Source organism: Propithecus coquereli, unplaced genomic scaffold, assembly GCF_000956105.1.
Source record: "Propithecus coquereli isolate 6110/MARCELLA unplaced genomic scaffold, Pcoq_1.0 Scaffold294, whole genome shotgun sequence".
NCBI classification, from domain to species: domain Eukaryota; kingdom Metazoa; phylum Chordata; class Mammalia; order Primates; family Indriidae; genus Propithecus; species Propithecus coquereli.
Genome location: NW_012148552.1, coordinates 3948105 through 3959871, shown reverse-complemented (window position 1 = coordinate 3959871; position 11767 = coordinate 3948105). Strand labels below are relative to the sequence as shown.

At 54.2% G+C, this 11767-nt stretch overlaps 1 protein-coding gene across 2 annotated transcripts in view; it reads right to left on the bottom strand.

The window, feature by feature from the left end:
- The window catches only part of ALG12 (ALG12, alpha-1,6-mannosyltransferase), a 13125-nt gene extending 1636 nt beyond the window's left edge, over positions 1 to 11489 (bottom strand). Inside the window, exons 1-7 of one of the 2 annotated variants that reach the window (XM_012648745.1) lie at positions 11434 to 11489; positions 8029 to 8260; positions 7811 to 7943; positions 5528 to 5701; positions 4994 to 5212; positions 4402 to 4505; positions 3590 to 3813 (exon numbers count right to left, since the gene is read on the bottom strand). In XM_012648745.1, the coding sequence (XP_012504199.1) occupies positions 3590 to 3813; positions 4402 to 4505; positions 4994 to 5212; positions 5528 to 5701; positions 7811 to 7943; positions 8029 to 8190 (1016 nt within the window). In that variant the 5' untranslated portion in view covers positions 8191 to 8260; positions 11434 to 11489. The remainder of the gene's footprint in view (positions 1 to 3589; positions 3814 to 4401; positions 4506 to 4993; positions 5213 to 5527; positions 5702 to 7810; positions 7944 to 8028; positions 8261 to 11433) is intronic. The other variant, XM_012648746.1, reaches the window with a different exon arrangement.
- Between the last annotated feature and the right edge of the window lie 278 nt (positions 11490 to 11767).

Sequence of the window (11767 nt, the reverse complement as noted above, 5' to 3'; positions counted from 1 at the left end):
ACAATATGCATGTTGTTACATGGAAGGATAGTTATATAGACAAATATTAACACATTGACTGCCACGAACTAGAAAAAAATTTATTTTCCTTGAAGCCATGGTGTTTTATTATGAAAATAGAATAAAAACTTCAAAAACAAAATGATCCTTTCTAATTTAATGAAAAATTTGTTATTTTTTATTGTTTTCTATGAGTTATATGTTCTTGCAATTCCCAAAGTGAAAAGATACTTGAGTTACGTGTGCTTCATGGGCCCCGGGCTCAAAACTAGCATGAGTTAAATACAACTCACATGGCACTTAATGTGTTAAATATGAAATGTCTGATTTCCTTAAGTACTGTTTGACAGTTGATGTCTCTGACATTTCGCTTTGATACTTCTTGTTTTATGCTTATTGTGAAGGTACCTCCTCAGTCTTTCAAACGCACGTTTTGGCTTATGATTATCTTTCACATTTTTTTTTAGAGCAATTTTTGTGAAACCATGGATAAGTAAAAAATTCATGTTATTTTTGAATATGAGTTCCATCGTGGAACCAATGCTATGCAGACAGCTTGAAATATCAATAAAGTGTTTGGGAAGAACGTGGCTAATGAACACACAGTACCACGATGGTTTGAGAAGTTCCATTCTGGTGATTTTAATCTTCAAAAGGAACCACATGGTGGAACTGAGACCAAGGTGATAAGGATGAGCCAAAAGCTGTTGTGGAAGCGAATCCATCTCAGCTTACGCGTGAGTTAGCAGCAAGGTTTGACGTTACTATTCCAACAATACTGGACCATTGGAAACAAATCGGCAAGGTTAAGGAGCTGGATAGATGGGTTTCCCATGAATTAAACAAGCCTCAGAACTTGCCTTTCTCTGCTGTCACGACATAAAGGTGAACCACTTCTACGCCATATTGTGACGTGTGACGAAAAATGGATTCTTTCTGACAATCGCAAGTGTTCGGCACAATGGTTGGATGAAGACGAAGTGCCAAAACACAGTCCAAAACAGAATGTTCATCAGAAAAAGCTAATGGTGTCTGTGTGGTGGTCCAGCGCTGGTTTTATCCACTACAGCTGCATGAAACCTGGTCAATCGATTACAGCGGATGTCAACTAGAACCCACTGGATGAAATGATGAGGATGCTTGTGATTAAGCAGCTGAGCTTGGTCAATAGAGACAGGCCAATCCTCTTGCAAGACAACACTAGGCCACATGTCACACAAACAACGCTGCTCAAACTACAGAGGCTGGACTTGGAAACTTTCTGTCATCCACGGTATTCACCAGACCTACACCAAACTAACTACCACTTGTTCCGGGCTTTGGACCACTTATTGCAAGGAAAAATATTCAATTCTCAACTAGCTGTGGAAAACGCCTTTCGTGATTTCATCACCATTGGCTCTCCAGGCTTCTTCACTGCTGGCATGAACGAGCTACCGTTAAGATGGCAAAACTGTGTCCATAGTTTAGGTGCATACTTTGATTAACTGTACTGCTTCTTGTTTGAGATAGAATAAACTACACTTTTGGTTCGAAATCAGACATTTCATATTTAATGACCTAATATATTTTTTCCCAAACATTCTCATGTTACTGCTCAGGCTGGAGTCTCACCTATAGCCCAACCCAGCTCAGCCTGTACTTATAAATGAGCTTTGCAAGAACACGGTGCTGCCTGTTCCTTTACTATCCTCTGTGGCTTGTTTCTGGCTATGACACCAGAGTCAGAAGCTGCAACAGAGACCGTGTGGCCCACAGAGAAGACAACATTTACCATAACAACATTTGCCCCCTAACAGCAAAGAGCCGGCCCCAGTCTCAAGTCCTGGCTGACCCTTGACCAAACTTGCCAGGCTCCTCTGAGCTCTATTCTTGACTAGGCCTCAACCTCGGCAGAAAAAAACACAGACTTTCAGCACAAACGATTTCGTCCACCCCCACTGCCCTACCTGCCCAAGAGGTTCGGACAAACTCAGGCATAGTTCCTAACAGCTCAAGGCCACACCTCTAGGGTGAACTCAGCCCCCAGCAGCCTGCCGGAGAGCTCGGCATGGCCAGGGCCAGGGAAGTCACTGTTGCAGCCCAAACCTGGTGATGTTGCAGGTCCCTGGGCCCCCTTCGAGCAGTTCCTTTAGCAAGCTTGCAACTGTGAATCCCTTCTCTGCCCTTTGAGATGCAAACGCTCCACCCAGAGCTGCCTCACAACAGGGGAGGCACCTTCGCTCTCCAGTCCCTGCTGGGGTTAGGGCCGGACTCAGGGGGGGCCAGCTCCAACACGCACCACCGCCCCTCGTGAAGACGCCAGACATGTGTTCCTCCTCTGGACACGGCCAAGCAGCACGCCCAGGCGGTCTCCTCACACCCAGCACACAGGCCTTGAGAACGTCTCTTGCCCTTTGTCTTGGCACAGCTGAGTCCAGCTGGCGCCTCGTCCCTGTTGCGAAGTCTACCGCTGATAAAACCTGTCCTGCCCCTTTAACAGCGCCCACTTGTTCATCTTTGACAGCCTGTGTCTGCCATGACGCCAGCTGCGGTCTGCGCCTGCTCTGAGCTCCGACCCGACCCGAGACCAGAGGCAGCCAAAGGCAGACTTGATGAAAATCTGATTGACTGAGGCGACAACGCAGCGGCGGGCTGAGGCGCAGAGGGACAGCGGGAACCCCGAGGTCTGCGGGGGGCACCGGGCACGCTGGGCTGCCCTTTAACAGGTGCTGCGTGGAAGCACCGGACCACAGGCAGGGCGCGCAGAGCCGCGTCGCAGGGGCTGTATCAGGGCCTGCTCTCCCAGGCGGGGTGAGCGCCCCTCGCTTTGCCCCTCGGGCCCCAGCCTCGCCTGGGTTGGCCTCTCATCCCCACCAAGGCGGTGAGTCTGCAGCGGGGCATGTGGTCGGCCCCTCGCCCAGGGCCCCTCGCCCAGGGCCCTACTCCAGAGTCCGGACAGGAAGTGGGCCTGGCCGGCTCTCCCGCTTCCTGCGCTGGCCATGCCGTGAGCAGCAGCCACGCTCGGGCCGCCCACCCTCGGCCTCGGAAACCCCCTCCTCACACCCCGCCCAGCTCCCTCTTCCTCACCTGCCACTGGGTACCCCCACCCCACCCTCCGTGACCCCAAGCCCCGGCCGTACCGCGCCCTCCCATCAAGCCGGGAGCATCTGCCTGACCATCCCCTCTCTGGCAGGGCCACCTGCCTCGGCAAGTGTCCCTGCGCTGGACCTGTTGTCGGAGAGACCACGCGGAGCCTGTGCCACCGAGCGTCCTTCCTGCACCAGCCAGGTCCCCTCAAAGCCCCCCAGGCCTGGCCGCCCCGCCCCTGCCACCACTGCCCTTGTGAGCGTCCCTCCCGCAGTGACCGGGCACTGGGACGCGAGCATGGCACCGCGGACACCCAGGCACGAGACTCACGACCAAACCCACGGAGACAGAGGAGCCACGCAGAGCCCTTGGCTGGAGCGTCGCCAGCCCCGTCCTGGCCCACACAGCCCTCCTTTGACACGGGTGCCCAATTAAACGTTTCCTGTATTTACTTTAAAACCTTTCCCCCGTCATAAATTAGCGAACCTGTGTCCAAGGAAACTAAGAACAAAGCACTCACAGGCGGGAGCAGCCCCTGGCGGCCGCGACGTTGAGCATGGGGAAGGCGTAGATGACGAAGCGCAGCTCTTTGTGCGGAAGCAGCGAGTACAAAGCTACGAAGCCCAGAGCCGGCAGGACCAGCGCGTGGGTCCTTCTGTCCACCATGCCCAGGGGCACGAAGAGAAGGCTGCACCCCAGGCCACGGGGCAAGGCCGAGTAGAAATACCACAGGAGCGGGGAGGTCTTCAGGTGGGCGGTTAAGGAGGCCACACGCGTCAGCGATCAAGGTACCCATCCGCGAGGAACCACGGCCGGGCGACAGGATGGAGGCTGAAAGGTGTCCAAAGACGGCTGTGCTGACAGATGCAACCGGGACCTGGGCATGGACACGGCGCGGGCCTCGGGTGGCCTGGGCCGCGCCCTCCAGGTACAGCCAGGACCAGGCACGTCCCCTCCCAGCAACCAAGGCAGCTGAGGGCCCCACACCCAGGGCTGCATAAAGTTCTTTTATCTTTCCCTATTTTTTTTAACTGTAAAAATGGATTATTGTGAGTGATGTGTGCCTTGGGGATTCATTATGTTGTTCTTTCTACTTGCGTGTATGTCTGAAATATTCCACAATAAAACGCTTTTAAAAAGCAGATTATCCTGAGGATTAGAGGAGAGGCCGGGACTGCACGTGCAGTGGTTTCCACAGGGCTGGCGCGGGAGCGAGGACCTCCCAACCGGCGTTTCCCAGGGATGGGCGGGCGGGAGGGAGGGGCGCGCGGCTGGGAGGAAAAGCAGCCGGTTCACACGCGCCATCCCCCGGCAGAGGTACTTAAAGGATACTCCCCAGTTGGAACTTTTATTCAGGATGGTGTTGTACCAAAGCACCTTTCCTTCAGGCCACACAAGCTGTCGCCAAAAATAGGAGTCTACGGCAACCGTCAGTCCTATTAAAATAAGAAGTTCCTCAGTAGTGAACACAGCCCCTACAAGGCCACGCTGACTCTGCTGAGCGAACGACAGCCATCAGCTATGCCGTCAGTGAACGAGCCTACAAAGCAGCCTCCCGGCACCACGAAACCGCAAGCCACTTTCACGTGGAAAAGCTGACTGGTTGGGGACAGCACTTCCTGAGCCCGTCCCCTCAGCCCGCAGCTTGGGAATAAGCTGCCCTGCTACTCTCGTGTCCTCCCCCAGCCTCAGCCAGGCACGGAGGACAGGGGCACAGACAGAGGCTCCAGGGCACGAGGTTGGGGCCCTGCAGACCCCCAGGCAGACAGCTTAGAAGGACCTGGACTAAGACGTTTCGGTACTGCTAACAGTTAAGGTAACTTTATTTCACGGAAAAAACCAAACTCCCAAATTCCTCGTCATTGTTGTAAGACAAGGCAAAACAAAGTCCAGTTAGAAGCATCCCACCGTGACAGTGACTCACCTAAGCCAAGGATCCCAGCCGGGACGGCGTGACGGAGCAGCCTGAGCACGGGGAGCTTCCTGCTGTGCAGCGGGAGCAGCAGCATGAGGCCCAGCAGCAGGCCCAGCTCAGCCCTGAAGACGAGGATCGCGAACGCCGAGAGCCAGATGAAGCGGGCCCAGCCGTGCCGCAGCCAGGCCGCGAGGGCCAGCAGCACTGCAAGACGGCGTGGGAGGGATGCTGGTCAGATGTGTCACACAAAAGTCGTTCCAGAAAACAAGCAACAACCGCTCAGAACTGCTGACACAGGAGCCCCCACTCACGTCATTTGCTAGAAAGTCCCTCCCAACCCAGCACCAAAAACAGAGAACCCCAGTTTCTGATCGCAGACTGCCCTGGGCCAGCGTTTCTGGGGAGCCCAGTGGGGAGTGGCTGTCATCGGGTGGACAGGCCTCAGATCAGACGTGCAGCACCCTGACTGGGCGAGCCCCCCACTGGCGACGGAGGGCGGGGGCCCAGCGCTGGGTCTGCAGGCGCAGCTGGGCAGCTACGTACCCACGGGCAGGGCCAGCACGTTGGGCAGTGTCCGAGTGCAGTAGAACATCAGGTGGAACTGTGTGGCTGTCACCCAGCAGAACATGGTGGCCACTGTGGCCCCAAACTGTCGTCTCACTTCTTTTTGTAACGTCCAGAGTCCAAAAATCACGCCAAGTCCAAGGACTCCTCTAACTAAAGAAACAAAGAAAACAACACACGGTGACCCTGCAGGGGACGGGGAAGCCAAACGGCCTTCCCAAGTGCTACTTGCAATGGCAAGTTAGGTGACGGCACAACCAGCCTGAGAGGGAGCTGCGTTTGGTTTTGAAAACAGACCCTGGCGCCTGCGTTCCCGCTGGGAGCCGCCATGCCAGACGCTAAGGCTTCACCACAGGGCCACGCGGGCTCTGGGGGCTGCTCTCCAACAGCTTCAGGGAGGAAGTTGGCCACCCGGCAGCACAGGCAGCCTTCATAGGATGGTGCAACGAGCCAAGTCCTGCGCTAAACCAGAGACCCCCGCATGGCCGAGACACCTCCAAGGTGCAGGATTCTCGAGGGCCTGACTCAATCCTACTCTGACCTGCAGCCAGGACCCGGTGGGAAGGCAGGTCTCCAGGGGGAGGAAGCCGACTGGGGGCTGTCCCTGGCCGGCGGTCTTGGCAAAAGGTGAGGACCTGGGTATGCCCAGGATGGTGCCTGGAGACCACCCAGCCTCAGTGACCGGCCCGTCAGCTGCTGGGCTGCTCCGCCATCTTTCTGGAAGGCCAGAAGAAACTTCGCAGTCCCCATGTGAGAGGTAATGGGGTCCAGGCAGCTGTGGGGACTGAGGGAGCCCAGGGACCTTCAGGCTTCCGAACAATGAACCTGCCATTCCCAGCACAAAGCCAGCTTGGACCCCAGGCGTTTTTCTTTTATGTGCTGCTGGATACTGATTGTAAATGTCTTACATGGGAATGTTTTTAACTGATGTCCACCACAAGGATCTAATTTTAGTTGCTGTAATTTTGGTGCTAGAATTCTCATTTTGGTTCTTTTACAAAGTTGACGGTGCTCTGGCAAAGTGCCCACCTGTCTCTGACTTCCGTCAAGTGCACGTCTGATGAGCCCATGACCCGCACCCCGGCTGCTCTCGGTCCCCATCTTGCTGAAGTCTGCCTGGCGCCGGTGCCAGACAGTGAGTTTGGGAAAGCTACAGAGACAGCCTCAGTCCCAGGATGACACTGTGTACCGTTGTCCAGAGAGGAATCCTTCATGTTTCTGGCCTCTGCAGGGGCCAGGGGACACTGGCAATCCCAGGTCCTCTTGGCGCAGTTGCAGTCGGGAGAGGACAGGAATGAGGACCAGGACGCAGAGCTGGCTCCCGCCCACCACCTGGGGCCACAGCCCTCCAAGGCCCTGCCCGCCGGAGTCTGCCCAGCTCTGCTGACTCCCCTGCAACAAGCAGAAGCTTCCAGGTAAAGCAGGCCACACACTGGGCTCACCTGCAGATTTCTCTTCCCGGGATCGTGGTCCCCCAACTCCTCCTCATCTGGGGGTCCCTGAAGCCCCCACACAGTGAGCATGGCTCGTCTACCTGTCCCCATCTGCTTTCCATTTCCTAATCTGCCCTTTCAAGCAGAACGGCTTCTTCCCCAGGAATGTGTGCATTTTTTAAAGCTCTGCATACAGGGCAGGCAAAATAGCCCTAGGAATGAGTTTGAGTCAACTGGGGAAATCTGAATATGGTCTGGGTCTTAAGACACAATAAAAATTTACTGAAATGGAAAAGTGATTATTGACTAAAAAAAAAAAAATCAGGTTGTAGAACGATATAATGTCATAAATTTGTTTTTTTAAAATACTCATATCGACACAGAGAGAGACCCAGAGGGATGTGGACACGGCCTGGCAGTGGCACCTCCGGGACGAGGGGTTTCTGTCTGCATGCTCCCCAAGACAAACGAGCTGCGTCTGCGATGATAAAGGCTGTGTAAGCCAGCAGCTCTCCCGGTGGACAAGCGGAGGCGGCTCCTCGGGCGCCCAAGCGTGAGTGCCACAAGGGCTCCCTCACAGGCATGCTGCATTCCTCCCACGCCAGCCCTGGGGAGGAAGGCTCCGCCACCCTCGTTTCTCAGTTGAGAACGTGGAAGCGTGGAGAGGCTCACTGACACGGCCCGGGTCTGACCCACCGCACGAAAGCGACCACAGGCAAGCAAGACTGTCACAGACGGACGTTCCTGCGTGGGAGGAGCCCACGACCGACTGAGATCATCTGATACCACAATTCTCCACTTCGTCTGCATTTTTTGGAGACCCCCTTACCTATCAGCTGAGAGTAAAACTTGGATATTTCTAACAGGGAAAGCACGTAAACCGCAGGGCTGGAGAACGCTGCCATCAACAGTGGCCCAAGGAAGGTCCTGGGGACGACGCCAGGGAACTCGAGATGGTCATACTGCAAAGGGAAGGGCAGGTCAGGACAGGGAGGCCTCAGGAGTTGGGCGTGGGGTTTTCGACCAAAGGCAGCAGCGGCCCCTCACCTTGTCCACGTCCAGCTGGTGGTAGAGCAGGTCGTGTGTGGCCTGCAGGTTGAAGCTCTCCTCTACTTTGGTGTAGGGACAGGTGACCAGGTGGACAGTGGCTACGGCCAGGAGCAGCCCCAGCAGCAGGGGCCGCTTGCTCGACGACCTCTTCCCAGCCATCCAGGGCTTTCAGTTTCACACACCTTCACGGAACCACGCGTACGAAACACCAACCGTGGGCACTTCCACTCTAAGCGTTTTGAAAGAATGAAACGTAGATTCGTAAGTTTCAAAAATCACGCTTGGGAGATCCAGGAGAAGGATAAGCAGGAATTCTGTAAACTACTGTCATAACTCCTGTAAACCTGAAAACGTCAAAATGGAAAGTTAAAACAAAAATCACGCTTCAGAAGCTTTCATATTTTAACCAGCTATCTTGCAGTTTAACCTCTGTGAATACTTTTCTGTGAAGAAAGACTTCAGTTGTGGAACCCTGGGTCTAGCCAGGTCACGCTGGCCTGGGTGGTAGAGCGGGTGAAACAGACCCTGCCCTCAAGAAGCTCGAATCTGGCGTGACAGTCAGCAAAACCCAGACGCAGCCCCCACAGAACTGGTGGGATGGGAGGCTGTGAGGTGGGGGCTGATAAGCTGGGTGGCAGGGACGGCCCCAAGGTGGCCCCATGCTGGCCATGAACCTGAACTGGTGTCCTAAGGGGTACCTGCAATTGGTCATCCAAATATTACCAGGACAACCTCAAGACACCAATGGCATTGAGCTTCCTGAAAAATCATGAAAATACCCAGCTGCTACACGTGGAAGACCTAAGGGGCAGATGGCAGGTTCTTCTTGTTTCTGGATTCTTCTAAAACAGGTTTGATTTTATTCCATCAAAACCAGAAGGGCCAGAAGCAAAGGGAGAGAGAACCATGGTGCTTACTATCTGTAAAAACTACCTTTCCATAGCTGTAGAGTTAAGAAGCCTGTACTCTCCAAAGATAGCAAGTGAAGAATCATAATAACAAATAAAGGAAAATCACCAGCTACTTTCAGAGGCTGTGGCAGGAGGATCACTTGAGCCCAGGAATTCGGGGCTGCAGTGAGCTACTATCCCACTAATGCACTCCAGCCTGGGTGACAGAGTGAGACCCTGTCTCAAAAAACAAACAAACGGGCCAGGCAAGGCGGCTCACACCTGTAATCCTAGCACTCTGGGAGGCCAAGGCGAGAGGACCACTTGAGCTCAGGAGTCCGAGACCAGCCTGAGCAAGAGCGAGACCCCGTCACTACAAAAAATAGAAAAATTAGCTGGACATGGTGGTGCATGCCTGTAGTCCCAGCTACCTGGGAGGCTGAAGCAGGAGGATCACCTGAGTCCAGGAGTTTGCGGTTACAGTGAGCTGTGATGATGCCACTGCACTCTAGCCCAGGCAACAGAGTGAGACCCTGTCTCAAAAAAAAAAAAAAAAAAAAAACCCAAGAAAAAACCAACCAACAAACAAAAAAGTGAAGGAAAATCTGTAGATTAGAAGGGACAGGAATCCTATTTGATATGGTAGTGGGGAGGGGAGGGTGGGGAGAATGGGAAAAAGGGGCTTTAATAATTTGAGATGACCAAAATAGGACGCAGTTCTTGTTAGATATAACATACCTTTTTCCCTATAAAAATCTGCTGACAAACAAAGGAAAAGACCCAAGGACCAGGTTAGGATCCACTGTCCACTGGGTGAGGGGGTGGTTTCCGTGTCGGTTTTTCTCCCACCAGCGCAGCCTCAGCACCAAGGACAGAGCCCGATCTGGTGGGAGGCGCCCCGACGTGCACAATAAATGATGCGTTTGACCCGCTCCCTCGCTGGACACACCACTGCGTCTGCAGAGCCTGGCGTACGGCCAGTGCTCAATGAACTAGCTGAAGAAGAAAATCAGGGAAAACTCTGGAGCGGGGATCTTGTCACATCGCTTACATTTTTATTAAAAATATGTCCATGCTTTAATTTCCAGTAAAGCAGAGAAGACTACAGACTACTCCTATGCTCCTCTCTGTTCTTCTCACTGTCATGAGAGAAAAGAACTTAGAGAACTAGGAAGCATGGGTTCCCTGAGCTGCTGAGGCGGCTGCACAGGAAGTGCCCCTTGGCAGGGCCCTGGCATGGGCCCAGCCCGCCCTCCACACCTCCACCCAGAGGCTCTTTCCGCAAGGAGAATCCAGACTGTGGGATGAAAACGTCATGTCAGAACCCACCCTGGCCCTCCTGCCAGGCCCCAGATAAGGGCAGCGTCTTCCCAAAGGCACGAGAAGGCCGAGTGTGAGTCAGGAGGTCCAGCCAGGAGCACGGAAGACATACGTGGCATAAGCAAGCACGAAACCCACCACCGGGCAGGGCGAGCAGATGGTGCTTGCAGCTGCTCAGCAGCTGTTCTTCATCTGAAGCAACAGGCACCTTGGGAGCATCCACGAGTTAAAACAGGCACTAGTCAAGACTCTTTAAAGATGTGGTTTACAGACCGTTCCTTCTTGGAGCAGTCCACTCTGCCATCTTCGAGAGGAAAGAGGAAGGAAGGAAGGAAGGAAGGAAGGAAGGAAGGAAGGGAGGAAGGGAGGGAGGGAGGGAGGAAGGAAGGAAGGAAGAAGGAAAAAAAGAAAAAAGCAAAGAAGGAAAGAAGCAAAGAAAGAAAGAAAAGAAAGGAAAGAAAGAAAAAGAAAGAAAGAAGAGAAAAGAAAGAAAAAGAAGGGAACAAAGAAAGAAAGAAGGAAAGAAGCAAAGAAAGAAAAGAAAGGAAAGAAAGAAAGAGAAAAGAAAAAAAGAAAGAAAGAAAGGAAAGAAAAACGAAAGATGTGGCTTACAGAATGAGGGCATCTCAGATCAGGAAATGACCTACAGGGCCCTCTTGTACCCGTCAGTTTGGATTCCAAGCCCTCTACTGAAATTGGTCAAATCAGATGTTATTATTAACAACGTTAATAATTATTAATCTCAGCTGGAAACACAAACGATCTGGTGCAAATCAGACCTGCTGCCAACGAAACACCAGATAAAACTCTAGTATTTGTACTTCTTCCTTCTGGCCGTTCTTTTCTACCTCACGGGCAGTTTTCTCTAAAATCCAGAAATGCACATTTTATTTCTCCTAATTTAAACCTGGGGTTCTTAATCCTCAGTGTCACTTCAGGCACATGAGGGAGTGCAGATCCCTGGACCCCCAACGACACCCTGGGGGCCCCACCCCACCCCGGTCCTCCGGGCTTGAGGACCCCGGCCCCTTCGTCCCCTGAGGGTGAGGAGCCCGGCGGCTGTCACGCGCGGACAACCTGAGGAACGCGGGGGTAGCGCTGGCTCGGGGGTCCCCGCCGCCCGCTGGGAGAGCCCGGGTCGTGCCCTCGCCCTCCCGCCCTGAGGGCCCCAGCAGTCGCAGCGCGCGCTGACCTCTCCCGCCTACGGCGTCGTCTCTCGGAGCGCGGCCGCCCGGGTGGCTCTCGGCCGGAAGCGAAGCTGCGGAAACAGAACCTAAGCGAAGCTCTCGCCCGAACCTAACATGGCCGCCAGAGCCCCAGCCGCTGTTGCAGTGGAGCTGCCCGGAGTAAAGATGGCCGCCGCGGGCCGTTCACGAAAGGGGCGGGCTCGGATCGCCACGCCCCCGCCCCAGCCTCCCGGCTGGACGCTGACCCGGGGCCTTCCCATTGGTCGCCGCTCGTGGCGAGCCTGGATTGGGCCACATACGGCCGGGGCGGGTCCCTCCGACCAATAGCGGCGCGGGGCT